Raw genomic sequence first — 22,301 nt, forward strand, 5'->3', positions numbered from 1 at the left:
TAGCACAAAATAAAAGTATAAAATCTTATTGAACCTAATAAAAACGTATTTAATTTTTCTTAAATAATTTAAGAATTTCATATGTCTATTTTGTTTTATCTAAAAACCTCCTTGTCCTTCCCTTAAAACAAAAATATATGAAACAAAAAAATAATGAAGCCAGAATATGAGTCTTTGATTGAATTCAAATTTGACTTATGAGAAAATCTATAACATACTTAAAAAGAAGCTCTAAGGGGCTTCCTCCTGTAACCATATGCGGAGGGCATAGGAAAAAAAAAAAAAAAAAAAAAAGAGATAGAAAGAGAGAAAAAAATAGATAAAAAGAGATATGTGTGCAACGCATGGGTCATGATCTAGTTTTAAGAAAAAGAACGTTGAAACGACATCTAAAAAAAATGGAAAACCTCTCTTCTCCAAATATATAAAAAAATAAATTTTTCATTAAAATGAAAAAAAAAACAAGAGATTGATGAAAAGGAATGACTAAAATTAGTGTAGAGCTATTTTTATTAATAATTATAATTAAATTACATTCTTGGTTATCTAAATTATTTTTGGGCATTTAATACGCTAGTAAAAAATTTCAAGTTTTTGCAAAAAAAATTTTTGTTAATTTTCTTTCAATCTTGTCTTTTCACCTTTTTGCCCAAACCAAATAGAGATATAGGGATGTGATCCGATCATGGCAAATTAAATATTCAAGAAATTGGAAACGACTTGGAAGTCAGGGTATTGGAATGAGATTATGTAAATAACAAGGTAGAAAAGTAAACAATATTTGGTTGTTTTGCAATTAGTAGTCATCTTGATAATCGATTGAACTTTGGTTATGTTTCTCTGTTGATCAAAATCAAGATCGCAAGCTTCATTTACAGCCGGATATGTTATAGTTTCCCCAATGCAAAAGGGCTCCCTTCTTCTCTTTCTCTTACACCCAAACTTTCTCATGGCTCATGCGTCACCTATTCTCTTGCTATTCCTTCTACTTTCTTTACAGGTGATAGCTCAAGAAAACGAGACCAACATAATAAAACCAGGTTCTTTTCTCTATCCCAGAAAACACCCTAGTTCATGGGCCTCATCTTCAGGGCATTTTGAATTTGGTTTCTATCCGCAAGGCTCTGGGTTTTCGGTTGGAATATGGCTTGTTGGTCAGCCTGAAAACACCATTGTCTGGACTGCGAATCGAGGTGATCCGCCTGTCTCCTCGAATGCTACTTTAGTGTTTACAGGACAAGGTGGTTTGCTTCTTCAGACTGAGAATGGTAAAGAAAATCTTATTGTTGATGTGAGAGAATCTGTTGATTCAGCTTCTATGCTTGACACCGGAAATTTCGTTTTCTTCCAGAATAGGTCTGTTGTTTGGGAAAGCTTTGATTCCCCAACTGACACAATCTTAGGAGGCCAGAATTTATCCACTAATTATAATTTGACTTCCAGTGTGTCAAGATCAAACCACTCAACTGGCCAATATTATCTCATAATGCAGGGTGATGGAAACCTTGTAGCCTATGTACGTTCTGCTGCAGTTGATACTAGAGACGCGTACTGGGCCACTAATACTTACGGTAGTTCTTTGTCGAGGTTATATCTCAATGAAAGAGGCCGTCTACTCCTGTATGCATATCCCGGAGAAAGGGTTTTGGCAGATAGCTCTCAAATTGGGGACAAAACGGTGATTATCTATAGGGCAACTCTTGACCCTGACGGAGTTTTCAGAATATACTCACACCAATTTGAAAGTAATATCAGTTCAAATGGGACGAAGGAGTGGCAGAATTTGAATGATCTATGTGATGTTAAGGGCAACTGTGGCTTGAATAGCTACTGTTCCAGCAGGAATAACGATGTTGAGTGCTATTGCTATCCTGGTTTCACTTTTATCAACGAGAACAGGAAATTCCTGGGCTGTTCTCAGAATTTCACTCTAGATGGTTGCGAGGCAAGAAAAGATCTAGTGATGCATTACAATTTCACTACTTTAGAAAATATGGATTGGGAGGGTAGTGGCTATTCTCTGATGAATATGAATGAGGAAGACTGTAAAAAAGCTTGCGAGGAGGATTGTTATTGTGGGGGAGCTCTCTATTCCAGGTCCAGCGGCTCCTGCACCAGGTATAGTCTACCGCTCATTTATGGTAAAAGAAGAGGAGATATATCAACCACAGCCTTCATCAAGCTGATCCTGGGGAGCACCCCAACCATCCCCCCACCTCAAAGTCCAACATTAATCGATGAAGGAAACCAACGCCTAATTTCAACTATGGGCTTAAGTTTGGGTTCCGTTTCATGCTTGTGTTTTGTGATTGCGATATCTAGCTTCTTGATATACAGGCATCGAATGCAAAGTTACAGAAAGCTTTTAGAAAATAAAAATTCAGGATTTACCGAGCAGTTTACACTACGATCATTCTCTTTCAGTGAGCTAGATAAAGCAACGGATGGTTTCAAAGATGAGTTAGGTAGAGGTTCATTTGGAGTGGTTTATAAAGGAATTTTGCCAGGGGATAAGGATAGTAAAACTGTTGCTGTTAAGAAATTGGAAAAAGTTAAGGAAGGAGAAAGAGAGTTTCGAACTGAGATGGCAGTCATTGGAAGAACTAACCACCGGAACTTGGTTCGTTTGCTTGGTTTTTGTGTGGAAGGTTCAAGGAAGCTTCTTGTTTATGAATATTTGAGCAATGGCTCACTGGCAAATTTTCTTTTCAACACCAGTGAAAGCCCAAATTGGAAAGAGAGAGCCAGAATTGCGTTGGACGTGGCTAAAGGCATCCTTTATTTGCATGAAGAGTGTGAGGTCTGTATAATCCATTGTAACATCAAGCCCCAAAACATACTCTTGGATGATTCTATGACTGCGAAAATTTCAGATTTCGGATTGGCAAAGCTATTGAGGCCTAATCAAACAAGCATTTCTGGGATCATAGGGACAGCAGGGCACTTGGCACCTGAATGGCAGAGGAATGCCTCTCTATCAGTAAAAGCTGATGTATACAGTTTTGGAGTCATACTCTTGGAGATAATATGCTGCAGGAGTAGCATAGATGTAGAAGTTTCAAATGCAGATGAGATACTTCTCTCAACTTGGGTATACAATTGCCTTGCTGCTGGAGAGTTGAATCAGCTTGTGGGAGGTGAAGAAGTGGACTTGAGAATGCTAGAAAGATTTGTGAAGGTGGGACTTTGGTGCATTCAAGATGATCCAACTTTGCGTCCTTTGGTGAAGAATGTGACCTTGATGCTGGAAGGAAAAATGGATGTACCAGTTCCTCCATTTCCATCACTTTCCCATGTTACTTATTAGTGGTATCTTTTACCCTGCTAATTATTGTACTGTCGTTTGTGCATTCCTTCAACGATTCTGTGTTTTTTTTTTTATATACCTCAAAAATGTCTGCACGAAGCATGTATTGATATCTTTAGAAGTTTTAATTAATATCAATAAAAAGTATAAATTATATTAGGATATTTTAAAAATAAAATTTTTGATATTTATTAATTAAAACATAATCCATGGTTTTTTCTTTTCTTAAAAAAATGTCTAAAATGATATTATATATACAGTACTTACTAGTCCCTAGATTTAAAAAAAAAACAAATTAACTCTTGTGAATATTTATAAGCCTAATTAACTCAATCAACTAAGATTAGAATTTACTGTAATTAGTTATAATAGGAAAAAAAAGAAAAAAAGCACAAGTTTCACAGATTTTACAGTGAGATAAGTCTTAGATTTACAATACGCATAATTTTTTTTTTTTTTAAATGTGGATAAAGCACCCTCTCTAACCTTTTTATTTTGCAGTTCCTCCCCCCTACCTTTCTTTAAGTATTTTTTCAAAATAAAATTGATGACTTTCATTTCCATCTCTGCATCCTAAAGTCTTTTCGTGTTCAAAGAAAGACATAAGCAATTAAGAAATATTAACTCAAATCCAATAAATTTCGATAAAAAGCCAGTCAAGCGAGGAAAAGTAGGCATAAAAAATTATATTATGAAAGATTACATTTCGGTTAATGATTAGTACTTTTTTAGGTTTATAATATTTATTTAAAGTGTAAAATAATTTAATTCTTGGGCCCAGATAGGGTTGTTCGTAGGGCTAGTATTACGTGGAGAATAAGTCCACATCTTTGTTAGTTTGTTGACCAATTTGCAATGAAATGGGGACAAAGACTTGATATTGGAATGAGTCAACGGAGACCCAGTAAACAATGTTGTCCATGGAAAACTTTGCCTTCCAAACCTAGACTACGCATTACGATATGCATTATTTTCATTTAGTTGAATAGTTTTCAGTTCCACCTCTCCTCATGGCTTCAGTAGTACCGGCTCTTCTCTTACTCCTTTCTTCCGTATGCTTGGCTAGACGAGTTGAGGAAAAGCATCCTACCATCATAGGACTGGGCTCTTCACTCAAACCCGTCACCGAGCCCACATCATGGGCTTCGCCTTCTGGCCGCTTTGCATTTGGTTTTTACAATCAAGGCAGTGGCTTTTCTGTTGGAGTTTGGTTGGTCGGCAAGGGCACGAGCTCCAACAGAGTCGTATGGACAGCAAATCGTGATGATCCGCCGGTCGCTTCAAATGCTACGCTGTTATTGAATGAGAAAGGTGAGCTTCTTTTGACAACTGAGAGCGGAGAGAAGAAAGTTATTGCTAATAAAACAGACTCAGCCTCCTCTGCCTCCATGTTAGATTCAGGCAATTTCGTACTCTACAACAATGATGGGCATGTCATTTGGGAGAGTTTCAAGAATCCTACAGATACCATTTTAGGTGGTCAGAATCTATCCACAGATGGTCAGTTGATCTCCAGTTTATCAGAAAATAACCACTCAACTGGAAGGTTTCATCTCATAATGCAAGGCGATGGGAACCTTGTGCTATACCCATCAAACGACGCATATATTCCTGAAAATGCCTATTGGAGCAGTCAAACCAATGGGATTGGCTCGTTTCACCTTTATCTTAACTCAACGACAGGCTTCCTACAACTCATCAACAACAGTGATTTGTCCATCTCCCGGCCACTTGGCGTTTCATTTTTCGCCGAGGGAGACTCTGACGATGGAAAGGACAATAGCAGTATCGTTTATAGTGCAAGGCTTGATGTTGATGGAAATTTCCGGTTATATACTCATCTGTTTGATCGAAGTGATAGACTCCAAACTTTTCCTAGGTTTCGTGCGTTGAAGAATTCATGCCGAGTTAAAGGTTTTTGTGGTTTCAATAGCTTCTGCACATTCAATGATTACCAACCTTACTGTGTATGCCTTCCCGGGACCGATTTTATTGATCCTTATCAGCGCACCCTTGGCTGCACGAGAAATTATTCTGAAGCACACTGTAAAGGAGGGAAGGCGAATGAAGGCTTTTATAACATCATTCCAATGGAAAATTTAGTATGGAATACTGATGTATTTTACAGTAAAGAGAAAATGTCCAAAGATGAATGCAGCAGAACGTGTTTGGAAGACTGTAATTGTGAGGCAGCACAGTTTGAGAGTGGAGTTTGCAAGAAACAAAAGCTTCCACTGAAGTATATGCTACGAGATCCTGACCGAGATTCGTTTTCGACAGCTTTCTTGAAGGTGGGGGTGAGAAGTCTTGAAGCAGAGAACAACAGTATACCCCTTGAACTAATTAAGCCGACGATGATCACAATCAAACGGAAAGAAACGATGGTGCAATTGCTTCTTCTAACTTTCAGTCTTGTTGCATGTTCATGTGTTTTGCTTTCAATCTCTGGTTTATTCATTTATAAATTTCGAGTTCTAAGATACAAAATGCTGTTGGAAAATGGAAATTTGGGCCTAAATGAGGAGCTCACTTTGATATTATTTTCATACAATGAACTCCGGAGAGCAACATATGGTTTTAGGGAAGAGTTGGGTAAGGGATCATTTGGAGCTGTCTACAAAGGGACTTTATACAAAGGTCGAAAGTCAATAGCTGTGAAGAGACTGGAGAAGTTAGTGGAAGAAGGTGAAAGAGAGTTCCAAGCAGAAATGCGAGCGATTGGGAGAACTCACCATAGGAACTTAGTTCGACTCCTCGGTTATTGTGCTGAGGATTCTAAGAGGCTTTTGGTTTATGAATACATGGGCAATGGCTCCCTTGCAGACCTAATTTTCAAGACAACAATGCGCCCAGATTGGAATGAAAGAATAAGAATAGCCCTGGATGTTGCTAGAGGAATCCTCTATTTACATGAAGAGTGTGAGAGCCCCATCATCCATTGCGATATAAAGCCTCAGAACATACTGATGGATGATACTTGGACGGCTAAAATATCTGACTTCGGGCTGGCAAAATTTTTGATGGGAGATCAAACAAGGACCTTCACAGGTGTAAGAGGAACTAGAGGATACATGGCGCCAGAATGGCAGAAAAACACTCCAATATCAGTGAAGGCTGATATTTACAGTTTTGGAATAGTGCTACTGGAAATTGTCTGTTGCAGAAGGAACTTGGACACCACTGTTTCAAAAACGGAGGAAATTATTCTGTCCAACTGGGTCTACAGATGTTTTGTTGAGAAAGAGTTGGATAAACTTGTGCTTGGTGAAGAGGTGGATAAGAAAAACTTGGAAAAAATGGTGATGGTGGCACTTTGGTGTATTCAAGATGAACCAGCTCTCCGTCCTTCCATAAAGAGTGTAGTGATGATGTTGGAGGGGATAACTGATATATCTATTCCTCCATGTCCATCCGCTTCCTCCATGTGACTCCAGTAAACAGGCAACAATCATCTCCGTGAGTTTGCTCCATGTACTTATTATTAGATGTACCTAGGATTGCTCCATGTATTTTCCTTTCCTTGTCATAATAAATGCAGAGTGCATGAGTGAGTTATGTAACTTTCAATTGTAAAACTGTAAAACAACTTAAATCAAATCATTCTAAATTTATAAAGTTAAGATCAGTGGATTTTTAATTATGCTCACTTCCCAGATTCACTCCAAAATAATATCTATAATTATCAAGCTTAATCAATCAACACATAAACATAGAAAAAGAATCATTCAATAGCCTAAGACAATATTGTTTTGTGATGGATTGACAACCTCAATGAATCAAATATAACTATTGATATACCTCTTGGATTGAACTATTTCATGGTTTAACAGAATCATTTTGTGTTAAAATGCGAATTTGGTCATTTGGATTTTATGCAATTAATGATAAACAATTATATAGATTTGTCCATATGGACCATGTCCATGTCTTGTGCGGCCTCATCCAGCCCACAATCCGGGTTCAATTTGGATCGGATAAAGGTTTTAATACTTGACCCGGTTTCAGCTATAGTTATATTAATAAAAGATTTTTTTGTTTATCGTAATCATTGTGCAACCTACCGCGGCAAGCTCGCGGCTCTCCCACCCACCCCACCAAGGTGTTAGGCTGCTGACCTGAGTAATTTTCGACTTTTATCCATGGCTCCAGCCAAGAAGGGAAAAGCCAAGGCCGAGAAGGCGGAGCCAACTCAGTCCTCTAAAAACGACCCCAAATTCCCATCGTCCATCCGCCCGGTTCCTCCCTCGTCTGTTGCCATCACCATCCACGCCAAGCCCGGCGCCAAATCGCCCTCCATCACCGGTCCAGTAACTTTCTTTTTCTTTTAACATTCCTTTTTTTATTTCTACTATCATTCTTCTTCCCTATTTTTTACCTTAATAGTACTTTTTTTTTTGGTGGTGAGTCCAGATTTCAGCGACGACGCTGTAGGGGTCCAGATAGACGCGCCTGCCAAAGACGGTGAAGCTAACGCGGCGCTTCTTGATTATATTAGCTTGGTCTGTTCTTTTTTTCTTCCCTCTATGTTTCGCCTTTATTAATTCTTATCTCTATTGATTTCACTTGAAGAGGAGAACCATTTTCTAACTAGGTGGCTACTACGAGTACATTGTTATGGTGATAATTTGGTGAGGTTGAATTCTTATCATAAGAAAATAAATCAATGTATTGTGAGACCTTGAACTGTGCCTGCCAATCTTTCTTATATGTGCGCCACCCGCTTGTTAGAATCGATTCCCTTCTGCTTGTTCTCCGTAGCTAAAATTCTGGGAAAAAGAGCTATGCCGTTACAGGGAATGTGTCTGTGGGTCGAATTCTAAATCTGCTTTCTCTTCTAGGAACATTAGCCTGACATGTCATCTTGCACCACAAGATTGAAGGATTTTACCTATAACTTTCTAGCTGAATTAGGCTTCCGCCATAATCTTTCTTCTTTGCCATGGTCCTGCAAAATTTACCAATGATAGGAAAGATGAATAACTTTTTGCTTCTGAATTATTCAATGTATGGATGGATGTAGTAGTCCCATGTGTCACGTGGCCTGTGCATCAAATCTGCACAGGTGTAAGTTTTGATCTAGAGAAAGGATTTTAGACAACCTGTGTGTCTGGAAATATGGTTAGGAAGTGTTAAGACTGAAGCAAGTTAGAATAAGACCAAATAGAGCATGCATGAAAAAAGAATCTGGACCTGAACTGCTTTGGCTAATTGAGATCCATCAAATCTGCCCAAATTGCCAGGAGATGTTCCTTTGAAGTCACAGATGATTGTGATTGAGAGCTTTTTTTCTTCTGGGGCAAAAATAGTTTGTAAATGTTAATGTTTATGGCTCATATGATTATAAAAGGTATATATCTTTTTTTTCTTTGGTAGTAGTGAACTGCTAAAAATTCATTCTCTATGTTCTTTAAATTGAACTCCGACTAATCCATTCTTAGAGAATGTGCCTTTGTTTCTTTTACGATGCATATTTCACCTAGTAACAAGACCTTAACAAAATATAATAAGTTGTCTGTTTGTGGACTGGAGTGGATATTAAGAGCAATTTTTATCTAAGTTGACGGTTGTGATTGAAATCTGGAGTTACGTCAATAATATTAGCTAAAAGCTTTATGTAGTATTCTTCTTGAAGTATTTTTCTCTTCAATGCTCCCTCCCGTGCCCCCTTTTTATTATTCCCTGTTTTTCCATTTTGTTAGAAAATAGTTAATGCAATGAAATTTTAGAACTTTTATTTCTTCTCAAATGGCAGGTTTTGGGGGTCAAAAGAAGGCAGGTTTCAATAGGTTCTGGCTCTAAATCACGAGACAAGGTGGTGATTGTGGAGGAGATAACCCTACAGAGCGTATTTGATGCTTTAAACAAAGCATCCAAGTGCTAGCTATGGAGAGACACAGTGTCAAGTGCTAATTATTGTAAGATGCTGTTTCTAGCCATTGATGATAATTGTTGCTTCCTTCATGCAACATGATGCTAACAAAATGAAGTGCATATTGGGATCATTCTCCTGAAAATCCTTGCAAGTAATTGGGGCATTTAAAAGGTGGGGCCTTTTGTCACATTTCACTTGTAAAACAGTTACCACTTGATCCGGTTATAGTAGTTGCAGTTTTGTTGCATGATTGTTGTTGAGGAGATTCGGATAACCAGACCTACTGTTGTCTACAGAATTGTTGATCATAGTTACAACTTGTTTCATGCATCTTAACTAGTACAGAGGCACACGTTGTACTTACAAATGAGAGAAAATGAAAGTTGTTATCTACTGTTTATTTGATCTTGAGGCTAAGGTTCCCATAAATTGTATTCATTTTGCATAACATCTTCTGGTGAATGTTACAGCAATCTTCAATTAAAAGCCCTTGGAAATGAAGGTAGGCTTATGTAATATATAGCATTTACAAGTTAGAGAACTTATAAATAGGCAGAAATTACTCAGATGAATTCTGCTTCCAACATCTTGACAGAATTAGATGTTTATGTAGCAAGTAGAAAATGAGCTAGGCCAGGAGATGATGCCAACTGCCTCTCCAAATGAAACTTATTTCTATTATTATTTCCTAAACAATTTGTAGGACATATGCCTCTGCTTCCATATGAATCTTATTTCTCTTATTACGACAAAACAAGACTCTTGAGAAAGTATAATAATCTTTCCGTGAGAAATTAGAAAGTTTATAATTGATTAATGTACGTAGTTGGAAAACAAAGTTCATCGTAATTTTCATCAGGAAGGCAAATTACCCGCCTTGCCTAGGTTGTGTAATTAATTCCTATACACTCGTGTTTTCCTTTCCACGTATACTTGCCTCAGTAGGGTAACATGTTTATAATAATAGAACAATTTCTTTGTTCCTTTCTGATATTTATCAACCCTTCTCTACCTTTTGATACAGTATATTTTAGTTTACGAGTCTCCTCAGTATTCTAAGGTACTTTTGTTATTTTACTCACGTGTTGATCATAATGTGACACAACTTGAAATTCTCTACTTGTCTAGATTTAATTAGACTGGAGATAGAAAGGAATGTCTAAGTAGCTACACATATAAACAAAAGAAAAAACTTGCTGCTAAGTTTCCAATAAATTTAATTTACATTGCATAACAGATAATTTTACTGTAAGTTTAAGTTATATTAGCACTGAACTAAAATCTTGACACAGTATTAAACAAAAGAAAGGGGATGTCATTTATACACGGTCACAAGAACTTTTTATTAATACAACATGTGGCAAGAAGCATCCCTTGGTCTATGTTAGAACAAGAATTATTAGAGATGATGGATGATATACAATTCATTTGATACAGAGAAAGAGGAAAAAGGTATGCCTATAATTCCTCAATCCTTCTCAACAGCATGACAGTTAAATAGCACTAAAAAAGGAAGTAGGGCTGGGCGGCACTGGGATGTCAACTGTCCCTTCTAACATCAATAGAACCTTCTTCATGGAAGGGCGGAGTGTCGGCTCGTCCAAAATACACCATAGTCCGACTCTCACCATCCTTTCCAATTGTTTCTCGTCTACCTCTTCATCATCCCCTACTAGTTTCCGTAGTTCACCACCCTGAAAACAATTGTAGACCCATTCTTCAAGGACGGCTTCTTCCTCAAGAAGGCTCCAATTCACACTGCGCCGACAACATATGATCTCCAATACTACGACTCCAAAGCTGTAAACATCTGCTTTGACTGTAATTGGCAGTTTCATGTGCCACTCTGGTGCAACATACCCCCTTGTTCCTCTGATCCCAGTGAAAGTTTTGGATTGGTCTGGCTTTAGCAGCTTGGCCAAACCAAAATCAGATATTTTCGCATTCCCCTGTTCATCCATTAGAATATTTTGGGATTTGATGTCACAATGGATTATTTGGGTATCGCACTCTTCATGAAGATAGAGGAGACCTCTTGCTATGTTGCGAGCAATTTCCACCCTCTCATTCCAGCAAGGTCGTTTTTCAGGTGTAAAGAGCACATCAGCTAGTGATCCATTGACCATGTACTCATAGACCAACAGCCTATTAGCTCCTTCGTGGCAATATCCGATTAGTCGAACTAAATTTCGATGATGAGTTCTGCCAATAATTTTCATCTCGTTTTGAAACTCTCGTTCCCCTTGATTTGATACTTTGTCCAATTTCTTCACTGCAACGACCTTCACGCCATTATCCAACATTGCGGTCCCTTTGTAAACTGTTCCGAATGCTCCTTTTCCAATTTCTTCCTTGAAATTATGAGTCATCTGCTCAATTTCTTCAAAACTAAACGATATCGGAGCAACATTTTCGCACAATCTTATGCCGCTATGAGTAGAAAACCGTTTGTACCTGAAAACATGACTCCTATAAATGAAAGCCCCAGAAATTACCAACACAATGATTGCAAAACCAATCAGTGAAACACCTATAATTAGAATGTCCATTCGAAGTTTTTCCATTCGTTCTTTAGACACATCATGTTTTCTTGATTCACTGGATAGACCTACCTTGATCAAAGCTACGTTTGAATCACGAAGATTCCTTCTCCCAAATCTCAGAGGAAGCCTCTGCATCTTGCACTCCGTATCTTTAAACATGGCAGCTTCACAGGTGCAATCCTCGGAACATGCGGTCTCGCAGTCTTCTTTGGTTGTTAACGACAGAACAGAATATCCAGAATCTTCCCACACAGTATTCTCAACTGCCTGAATGGTGTACTGGATTCTCCCTTCCTCACTTTTGCAGCTCTCGGTGGAGAAATTCCTTTCACAGCCAGCACTAAAATTGCCCTCTATAACTGGAGCAAATCCTGGAAGACATCTACAATCAGCTTCTTTATCTTCATTGACGCAATAGCTATTAAACCCACATAGACCCTTGGGATCACACTTGTCAGAAGTAGATGACCATAAAACTGATTGATTCCCATTCTGATTGAATTCGTAAGAATAGAGTCGGAAGATACCATCCGAATCAATTTTCATCAGATAAATTGTTCCATTTTTATCATATCCTCCTTCAAAAATATCCTTTATGTTGAAGCCTGTGGAATTGAGCAGGTATAGATGTCCATCTTTATCAAGATTCAGGCTCACATTATCTCCTCTACCATCTGTACCAGATGCCCAATAAGCATAGCTTGCTGTGTCTGGAGTTTCCACAGGGTACTGCACAAGGTTTCCATCATTCTGCATCTTAAGACGAAATATTCCTGTTGACTGGTCAGTTTCTGAGACGCTAGAGAACAGCTCTACCCCAGCTAAGAGACGTTGTCCTTGTAGAATGGTAGTGGTAGGATGATCGAAGCTCTGCCATATTACTTTCTGGTCAGAATTGTATACAACAAAATTACCAGTATTAAGCATGGAAGCTGTGGCAATTTTTTCAGAAGAATCAATGATGTATACTTCTCGTCCCTGCGGTGATTGCAGAATGAGCCTTCCATCAGTCGTAAGAAGCAACCTAGCTGTGCTTTTAACTGGAGGATCATCTCGGTTGGCTGTCCAAACCACTGTCCTTTGGGGAACTCCAGCAAGAAAAATTCCGACAGCATAGCTCTTGGCAGCTTGCTGGTAAAATCCAAAGGCATATAGGCCAGAAGGGGATAGCCATGTAGATTGGCCTGTGGGTGTTAGCGATGAGCCTAGAGTTATGTTGGTATTCCTTGTTTGAGCTACTGCAGTTGACATGATGGAAAGAAGAAGTAATAAAATGGTGGCCATGGCTAATGAGTTAGAGAGTTATCCTTTCTCTGGTTTTACGAGCTTTGAGATATACAAAGTTAAATATTATATGGGGTAGGTTGCATAGAGGTGTCAAAGTCGAGGGACCATCACCATTGACTAATGCCATTATCATTGGAATAGTCAAAATATTGAACATTGAATGAATTGGAGGGTGGAGCCCTCATCTTTCCTCCTCGATCCGTTTGTTATTGTTCCACTTCTTTGCTCAACTTGTTGAATAGTTGCAAGAGGAAATGTTATTGGAAACTTGGGTGAACCCCAAGTGTAAGTTGTTGCTAGTCAAGTGTTAGGTCCTGACGGGGGTTATGCATGGTCCCAGTTGGTACTTGGTATGAACCCTTTTTATTTGATTTGAAGATAATAATGTCGACTGTGCCCTTTCTTTTCAAATTACTCATCAACGATAACCTTTTGTCCTTTTTGTTATTATTATGTCTTAATTGACTTTGAAATCTGGATATATTAGTCCTCAATATTCAATATTTTGAAGAGCTTTAAATTCAAAACTTTTAATTATTATTTCTACCAAAATTGAAATATACACAATCTTTCGATAAATAGTTATATATCAAAATTTAAGATAAAACGTACTTAACACGAAAAACAAACAAATTGCATGCAGGAAGTATGATTTTCCACAACAATATTTAGAGAAATATCAGAATTAAATGTACGAGTACAGTCATAATTATTATTTTGAATCTAAATGAAAAGACTGTTTGCCATGAGGAAACTTAATTTCCAGTCTGATAGAGCACCACCAATTCAAAGTCTTGGGATTTAGCAAAGATTTCTACTAACATTCTTTCCCTTAAGAAGTGAAGAACGAGCGGATTTAGTAGTCCTATTATCGGATTTTGACGAACGAAACTGCTTCGATTTTTGCATCCTTTTTTTCTTCACCAAAAAAAATATTATCATGTTGCATAATAAAATAGCAAAATATGATATTAATATTAACAGTAAATTATCTTCTTTTTTTAATAAAAAAAATGAGTTTTATTAACCATACAACCAAAATATCATTGTTAATCTCAAGCTACTTTAAGGGTATAAATTTTATAAGGAACCTTTCAAAAGAACTTTTTTTCAATTTATGAATAGACGTAAGGGAATGCATAACATTGCACTTAACAGTTTTGTTTCTGTGAGAATTCCTTTTCTTTTTTTTTTCTTTTGTCTAATTTTGAGTTTTTAGGCAGTGACTATTCATTACAGAGGGAAAAGAAAAAACACCCCTCAAATAACTATCTATTTTACTCTTTTTCTAAGAACACCTAAAACAAAGGCAGGCCGTGCATCAAAAGCTTTCCAATGAAAATTCGCCATAACTAATGTAGTGGAAAAACAAAGTGCATTGCAATTTTCCACCAGGAAATGACAAATTACCTGCCTTGCCTAGGTCGTGTAATTAATTACTATGCACTTTTACTTTCCTTTTCAGGGAGAGGTAACCTCTTTAGAGTAATATATCTATAATATATATAAAAGTAAGATGTTTTAATTTTTTTTTATTTTTTTTAATTGAGTCTTCAATTGAATAACAAGTGTCATTCAATTAGAACTGTTTTTTATTTTTTTTGACCTTTCATTTTCTATTGAATTAATTTTTTTACATCTTATGTCAAAAATAAATTGTTTTTGACATTTGAAAGGTTTTTTTTTTACTTTTATTTATTTTAATAAAAAATACTTAAAATAATAATTTTTAACTTTTAATGCTTAGAAGATAGATTCATTTAATATTTATAAATTATAATTTAATATTATTTTTTGTCTATATTCTCTTATTTTACATGAATATGAATCTATAATATATAGATATTTCTTTTATACTTAAATGTTTAAATTTTAATAAATATCTATCCAATTCATAATACAAAAGTAAGGTAATTGGTTGGGTTAATTAATTGACATTTGTCATTCTTAATTAAATTAATTTTTTTATACCTTACGTCAAAACTGCATTGCTTTGGACATTTGAAGGGTTTTTCTTTCTTTCTTACTTTTATTTATTTTAGTAAAAAGTATTTGAAAACAATAATTTCTAACTTTTAATGCTTATAAGATAGATTCATTTAATATTTATCAATTACAATTTAATATTATTTTTCGTCTATATTCTCTTATTTTGCATCAACCTGAATCTATAGTATATAGACATCTTTTTTGTACATGAATGTTTAAATTTTAATAAACATCCATTCAATTCATTGAACAAAATAAAAAAATAAAAAAGATCTACTCATTTTTCAATATACATAGCACACAATCATCATTGAATAAATATATCAATTGAATTTGATAACTGTTAGCCATTCATTTTATATATAGAAAATATATAATACTAGAAATTACTAACTATTTTATATTAATAAGATCTTTATATTATACCGTTGCCTTATATTCTACAACTGTTTATTTTAATCTATTAATAGTATAGGTTATATACTTTTTCATTTCTTAATAGTTTATTATACATCTAATAATCTTTAATAGAATTATTGTCTTTTTTGGATAAATTATGTTTTAAATAGGATAACTAATTGAGTCAATTGATTGTCATTCTCAATTGAATTAATTTTTTTTAACACCTTATATCAAAGTTGCATTGTTTTTTTACATTTGAAGGGTTTTTTATTTTTATTTAGTTTAGTAAAAAAATACTTGAAAACAATAATTTTTAATTTTTAATATTTAGAATATAGATTCATTTAATATTTATCAATTGCAATTTAATATTATTTTTGTTTATATTCTCTTATTCTGCATGAACCTGAATCCATAGTATTTAGACATTTTTTAGCCATTCATTTTATATATAAAAGATATATTATTATAAATTAGTAACTATTTTATATTGATAGAATTTTTATATTATACGGTTGTCTTATATTATACAACTGTTTATCTTAATATGCCAATAGTACATGTTATATACTATCTCATTTCTTAATATTTTACTGTTTTATAATCATATTTGTAGGTGCAAGTTTTCCGTAATAAAAATCAGAGCAAATAATTATTTTCAATTAATACCAATTTATTTTTTCCTCTATCAGTAAAAATCGGACATTCATGCAGTTGACTAATACAATATTACTTTCTCTACAAACTCTTTTAAAGGTATCAAATTAAAATCAATTTTAACATAATTAATATTTTCTGTGATCTTTTTCGTAGTATAGCTACAGGCACCATCCTAATTTATAATAATACAACAATTTCGATGTTCCTTTCTAATATTATCAACCCTTCTGTACCTTTCAGTATTCAAAGGTGCTCTTGTTATTTTACGCAAGTGTTGATCCTAATATGACAAAACTTGAAATTCTCTGCTTGACTACATATAATTATACTCGAGATAGAAATGAATGTCTAAGTAGCTATACATATAAACAAAAGCAAAAACTTGCTGCTAAGTTTCTCATAAATTTGACTCATATTGCATAACAGATAATTTTACTGTAAGTTTACATTATATTAGCATTGAACTAAGGTATGATGCAGTATTAAACTACAGAACCGGAATGTCAATTATAGTCAATCACAAGAATTCTTTATTAATACAACTTGTGGCAAGAAGCAATACTTTGATCAATGTCTGATAGACAATTCATTTAATACAGAGAGGACAAGTTACCTATAATTACGCAATCCCATTCAAAAATCTCAACAGCAAGACACAATTAAATAGCACTAAAAAAAGAGGTTGGGCTGGGAGGTACTGGAATGGCAACTGTCCCTTCCAACATCAACAGAACCTTCTTCATGGAAGGGCGAAGTGTTGGCTCATCTAAAATACACCATAATCCGACTCTCACCATCCTTTCCAATTGTTTCTCGTCAACCTCTTCATCATCCCCTACTAGTTTCCGTAGTTCACCACCCTGAAAACAATCGTAGACCCATTCTTCGAGGACGGCTTCTTCCTCGGGAAGGCTCCAATTCACACTCCGCCGACAACATATGATCTCCAATACTACGACTCCAAAGCTGTAAACATCTGCTTTGACTGTCACTGGCAGTTTCCTGTGCCACTCTGGTGCAACATACCCCCTTGTTCCTCTGATCCCAGTGAAGGTTTTGGTTTGGTCTGGCTTTAGCAGCTTGGCCAAACCAAAATCAGATATTTTTGCATTCCCCTGTTCATCCAGTAGTATATTTTGAGATTTGATGTCACAATGGATTATTTGGGTATCGCACTCTTCATGAAGATAGAGGAGACCTCTTGCTATGTTGCGAGCAATTTCCACCCTCTCATTCCAGCAAGGTCGTTTTTCAGGTGTAAAGAGCACATCAGCAAGTGATCCATTGACCATGTACTCATAGACCAACAGCCTATTAGCTCCTTCGTGGCAATATCCGATTAGTCGAACTAAATTTCGATGATGAGTTCTGCCAATAATTTTCATCTCGTTTTGAAACTCTCGTTCCCCTTGATTTGATACTTTGTCTAATTTCTTCACTGCAACGACCTTCACCCCATTATCCAACATTGTGGTCCCTTTGTAAACTGTCCCGAATGCTCCTTTTCCAATTTCTTCCTTGAAATTATGAGTCATCTGCTCAATTTCTTCAAAACTAAACGATATCGGAGCAACATTCTCGCACAATCTTATGTCGCTATGAGTAGAAAACCTTTTGTATCTGAAAACATGCCTCCTATAAATCAAAGCCCCAGAAATTACCAGCACAGTGATTGCAAAACCAGTCAGTGAAACTCCAATAACTAGAATGTCCATTCTAGGTTTTTCCTTTCGTTCTTTAGACACATCGTGTTTTCTTGATTCACTGGATATACCTACCTTGATCAAAGCTACGTTTGAATCACGAAGATTCCTTCTTCCATATCTCAGAGGAAGCCTTTGCATCTTGCACTCCGTATCTCTAAACATGGCAGCTTCACAGGTGCAATCCTCGAAACATGCTCTCTCGCAGTCTTCTTTGGTTTTTAAAGGCAGAACAGAATATCCAGAATCTTCCCACACAGTATTCTCAACTGCCTGAATGGTGTACTGGATTCTCCCTGTATCGCTTTTGCAGCTCTCGGTGGAGAAATTCCTTTCACAGCCAGCACTAAAATTGCCCTCTATAACTGGAGCAAATCCTGGAAGACATTTACAATCAGCTTCTTTATCTTCAGTAACGCAATAGCTATTAAGCCCGCACAGACCCTTGGGGTCACATTTGTCATACGTAGATGACCATATAGTTGATTGATTCCCATTCTGATTGAATTCGTAAGAATAGAGTCGGAAGATACCATCCGAATCAATTTTCATCAGATAAATTGTTCTATTTGTATCATTTCCTCCTTCAAATATATCCTTTATTTTGAAGCCGGTGGAATTAAGCAGGTATAGATGTCCACCTTTATCAAGATTCAGGCTCACATTATCTCCTCTACCATCTGTACCAGATGCCCAATAAGAATAGCTCGCTGTGCCTGGAGTTTCCACAGGGTACTGCACAAGGTTTCCATCATTCTGCATCTTAAGACGAAATATTCCTGTTGACTGGTCAGTTTCTGAGACGCTAGAGAACAGCTCTACCCCAGCTAAGAGACGTTGTCCTTGTAGAATGGTAGTGGTAGGATGATCGAAGCTCTGCCACATTACTTTCTGATCAGAATTGTATACAACAAAATTGCCAGTATCAAGCATCGAAGCTGTGGCAACTTTTTCAGAAGAATCGGTGATGTATAACTCTCGTCCTTGCGGTGATTGCAGAATGAGCCTTCCATCAGTCGTAAGATTCAAGCTAGCAGTGCTTGGAACAGGAGGATCATCTCGGTTGGCTGTCCAAACCACTGTCCTTTGGGGAACGCCAGCAAGAAAAATTCCTACAGCATAGCCCTTAGCAGCTTGCTGGTAAAATCCAAAGGCATAAAGGCCAGAAGGGGATAGCCATGTGGATTGGCCTGTGGGTGTTAGCGATGAGCCTAGAGTTATGTTGGAATTCCTTGGTTGAGCTACTGCAGTTAAAACGATGGACAGGAGAAGTAAAAAAATGGCGGCCATGGCTACATGAGTTAGAGAGATATCCTTTCTCTGGTTTTATGAGCATTGAGTTGCACAAGATTAATTAAATATGGATTCAAGGAATTCTTTTTGGTAGGATGAAAAGTTTTTTTGGAGACAAGTCAAGGATTTCGGTGGGAATGAGTAAACAATGAGAAATAGGATTACTTTGTTAACCATTTCAGTCTGAAATGTCTTCGTAGACAAGTCAATTGATGCCAGTGTATATATTTTCTATCTTTTGAGGTTATTACTATACAGTGTAGGGTATAAAAGATTAATGAAATCTGCATTAGATGTGAAGGGCGACGAATCATCTTTAAGTACCTTTTGGAATCCTTACTCCTTTCTATTCAGGCGTAGCTTTTACATTTTTATATGGAAACTGGCATGCATGTGTCAATGCCAAGGACCATGACCATTGATTAATGCCATTATCATTGGAATAGTCAAGGTTTGCCACCTATTCTGGCTCAACTCCATCGCTATTATACTATTATTACCTATAATCAGAAATATAAAACTATTCTAAAGCATCTAATATACCTACCTCTCATAAGAAAATTAATCAGAAACTTCATTTTCTTTTCTAGAAACAAGCCAAAAGGAAAAAAACAAAAGAGAACATTTTTAAAGTGAAATGAAAAAAAAAAAAGGGAACATGCATGTCAAAAGGAGCACTAATGGTTTTTCATTTTTTTTTATTAAAAGAAAGAACGTAGAACCATCGGGTTAAAGTAATATAGTAACAATAACAACAATAACAGCGTGACTAAGACCAATAGATTTACAATAATATAGATTATAGTGCAATTTGAAGCATTCAAAATATAGAAGATTGAATGAATTGGCGAGTGGAGCCCTCATCTTTCCTTCTCAATCTGTTAGTTTTTGTTCGACAACTTTTTGAATAGTTGCAAGAGTGAATCTTATTGGAAACTTCAGAAAACCCCAATTCTGATTTGGTTGCTAGTCTAGTTGGTACTTGGTATTAACCCTTTAATTTGGATTTGAAGATAATAATATTATTGGATGTGCCTATATATTATTTTCAAATTATTCATCCACAATAATTTTTTTTAGTTGACTTTGAAATCTTGATATATATTAGTCCTCAATATTCAATACATTCATGATTTTAAAGTATGCATTTAAAAAAAAATTGGTGTTTTGTGTGAATGTTGCTCTTGAAGTAGTACTATCCCATTCTTAATTTTTTGTTCAAACCCTCATTTATTAGTTGTTTCGGTTTTATTTTTTTATTCATTAAAATAAACTCAATCATCATCATTATTGTTATTATTATGAAAAATTAATCTTCAAGAAAAAGAGTGCTTTAAATTCAAAACTTTTAATTTTATTTTTATGAAATTTAAATATACACAATCTTCCTATAATTAATTATGTATCAAAATTGAGTTAGTTTAAGGAAAAAAAGTGCTTAAAACAAGAACAAAGAAATTGAATAGAGGAAGTACTATATTTCGACAACAATATTCAGAGAAATGTCAGAATTAAATGCAGTCAACATTATTATTTGAATCTAAAAGAAAAGATTGTTTATCATGATGAAACTTAACTTTAGGAACACGCTTTCATTTCGTCTGATAGAACAGCACTAATTCAAAGTCTGGGGATTTAGCAAAGATTTCTACTTTATTCCAAAAATAGTAGTAATAATAATAAAAACTTTCCTCTCAAATTGGATTTTTTTTACTTTTGTTTTTGCTTTTGTTAATTTGATTGATTGCTACTTTTAATTATATTTTGATCCCTAATTTTTTTTTAAAAAAAAATTGTTTGCTTGTAAATTGTTTTAGCAAAACTCCACACTAATATTAAAGAATTTAGTAGTGACCAAATGTTATTAGGGTATAAATTATTATATATATTAGGATCATATTCCTAAAATATCTCTGAAATTTTAGTAAATAATAAAGTCATGAATGGATACATGTTTTCATTGAACAGTCAATATTACTATTGTTACTTTCAATCTTCATCAAAAGGGTCGATGCCAGGCTTTGACGCACATGACTTTTTTTGAAAAGCAGAATTCATTCATACAGTAACAAAGCTACATCCAGAAGGAGGAGAAAACTTCCAGGAAAAGCTGCACAATCACAAAAACTCAATTCTGTAGCAACAATACCAACCCCTGCCTTCCCCAGAAAAATAGCATGTACATCCCCATCAAACAAAAAGAGGTTAGCAAACCTCAATCAAACAGGCAGAGGTGATCTTGTCAAACACAAAAAACAGAACCACCCACAGAATCAAAATTCGTACTAAGAATCAGTAAAAGAAAAGAATCACCAATTCAACGCACATGACTTACAGAGCAGCACCAATTCAAAGTCTTGGGGTTCAGCAAAGATTATTCCAATGCAAGTTGTAACATTCAATAGGTTTGTTCCATCAATTCTAACTAACAAGGTGACCCTCATAACACGTTTTCGTACCGGAGCTAGCTACTACATAGCCCTCTCTCTGTCTATGGAGTTTCTCTACCGCCAATTGTTTTGTTAAAACGCACGTATGACAAGTCAATGTCTAATATTGAACCAATGAAATTTTATCTTATCAAGAAGAACGAAATGTATAACAAAGAATTGTAGAATCAAGAAGCATTTTCCTAATAATAATTTATCCCTGAAATATACAAAATGTAAATTTAAATGAAATTTATACTATATCAAGTTAATATATAGTTCATGTATCAAATGTGTAAATAACTCTATATTATTTAAAACTTTAAAAAAACTCCATATTTAATAATATCTTTCCCCATTTGAAATAGAAAAAAAAAGTTATATTACTTCAAACTTTGTCAAGTAGTGCATTTTTGAAGTGCATATGGAGTTCAGAGTTTACAAAGTTGATTTACCTAAATCGGAACTTGAATCAACCTTATTTGATTAAAAAAAGACAATAATATGAATTCACTCAATTCAAATTAAATAATCCAAATTATATCTGAATTTAAATCAATCCTTTTTGATTGAAAAAAAAAACCCCAATAATCCAAATTTGCTCAACTCGAACCCAAATAATCCATATATTAAACTAAATTACTCAAATTCAAAATTACCTAAATCAAAAATGATTCAAACTTGAAATGATCTCAACCAAAAACAGAGGAATGGACCTTTGTTATTATAAAAAAAAAAAAAAAAATTCTTTTTAGGCTTTACTCTCCAATTAACCTTTGTTTTGCATTTGGACTGAACTAAAATAAGAAAAGAAAA

The 22,301-nt window shown here is 35.3% G+C and overlaps 5 protein-coding genes across 5 annotated transcripts; 3 read left to right on the forward strand and 2 right to left on the reverse strand.

Annotated features, from left to right (window-relative positions):
• Window positions 1–713: 713 nt before the first annotated feature.
• LOC18611781 (G-type lectin S-receptor-like serine/threonine-protein kinase LECRK1) lies at window positions 714–3,359 on the forward strand. The gene has a single exon (XM_018114708.2). It carries the CDS (start codon window positions 902–904, stop codon window positions 3,305–3,307), a length of 2,406 nt encoding a protein of 801 aa, XP_017970197.2. The 5' UTR covers window positions 714–901; the 3' UTR covers window positions 3,308–3,359.
• A 912-nt stretch (window positions 3,360–4,271) lies between these two features.
• LOC18611782 (G-type lectin S-receptor-like serine/threonine-protein kinase LECRK1) lies at window positions 4,272–6,947 on the forward strand. The gene has a single exon (XM_007048215.3). It carries the CDS (start codon window positions 4,318–4,320, stop codon window positions 6,733–6,735), a length of 2,418 nt encoding a protein of 805 aa, XP_007048277.3. The 5' UTR covers window positions 4,272–4,317; the 3' UTR covers window positions 6,736–6,947.
• A 393-nt stretch (window positions 6,948–7,340) lies between these two features.
• Window positions 7,341–9,590, forward strand: LOC18611783 (uncharacterized). The gene is made up of 3 exons (XM_007048216.3): window positions 7,341–7,609; window positions 7,718–7,806; window positions 9,060–9,590. Exons 1-3 carry the CDS (start codon window positions 7,447–7,449, stop codon window positions 9,186–9,188), a joined length of 381 nt encoding a protein of 126 aa, XP_007048278.3. The 5' UTR covers window positions 7,341–7,446; the 3' UTR covers window positions 9,189–9,590.
• An 883-nt stretch (window positions 9,591–10,473) lies between these two features.
• Window positions 10,474–13,049, reverse strand: LOC18611784 (G-type lectin S-receptor-like serine/threonine-protein kinase LECRK3). The gene has a single exon (XM_007048217.3). The coding sequence runs from the start codon at window positions 13,004–13,006 to the stop codon at window positions 10,673–10,675; it is 2,334 nt and encodes a 777-aa protein (XP_007048279.3). The 5' UTR covers window positions 13,007–13,049; the 3' UTR covers window positions 10,474–10,672.
• Window positions 13,050–16,603: 3,554 nt separating this feature from the next.
• Window positions 16,604–19,246, reverse strand: LOC18611785 (G-type lectin S-receptor-like serine/threonine-protein kinase LECRK3). The gene has a single exon (XM_018116106.2). The coding sequence runs from the start codon at window positions 19,051–19,053 to the stop codon at window positions 16,720–16,722; it is 2,334 nt and encodes a 777-aa protein (XP_017971595.2). The 5' UTR covers window positions 19,054–19,246; the 3' UTR covers window positions 16,604–16,719.
• Window positions 19,247–22,301: the final 3,055 nt, after the last annotated feature.

The sequence above is a fragment of the Theobroma cacao genome, chromosome 1 (genome assembly GCF_053813885.1).
Source record: "Theobroma cacao isolate CCN51 chromosome 1, ASM5381388v1, whole genome shotgun sequence".
In the NCBI taxonomy this organism is placed as follows: domain Eukaryota; kingdom Viridiplantae; phylum Streptophyta; class Magnoliopsida; order Malvales; family Malvaceae; genus Theobroma; species Theobroma cacao.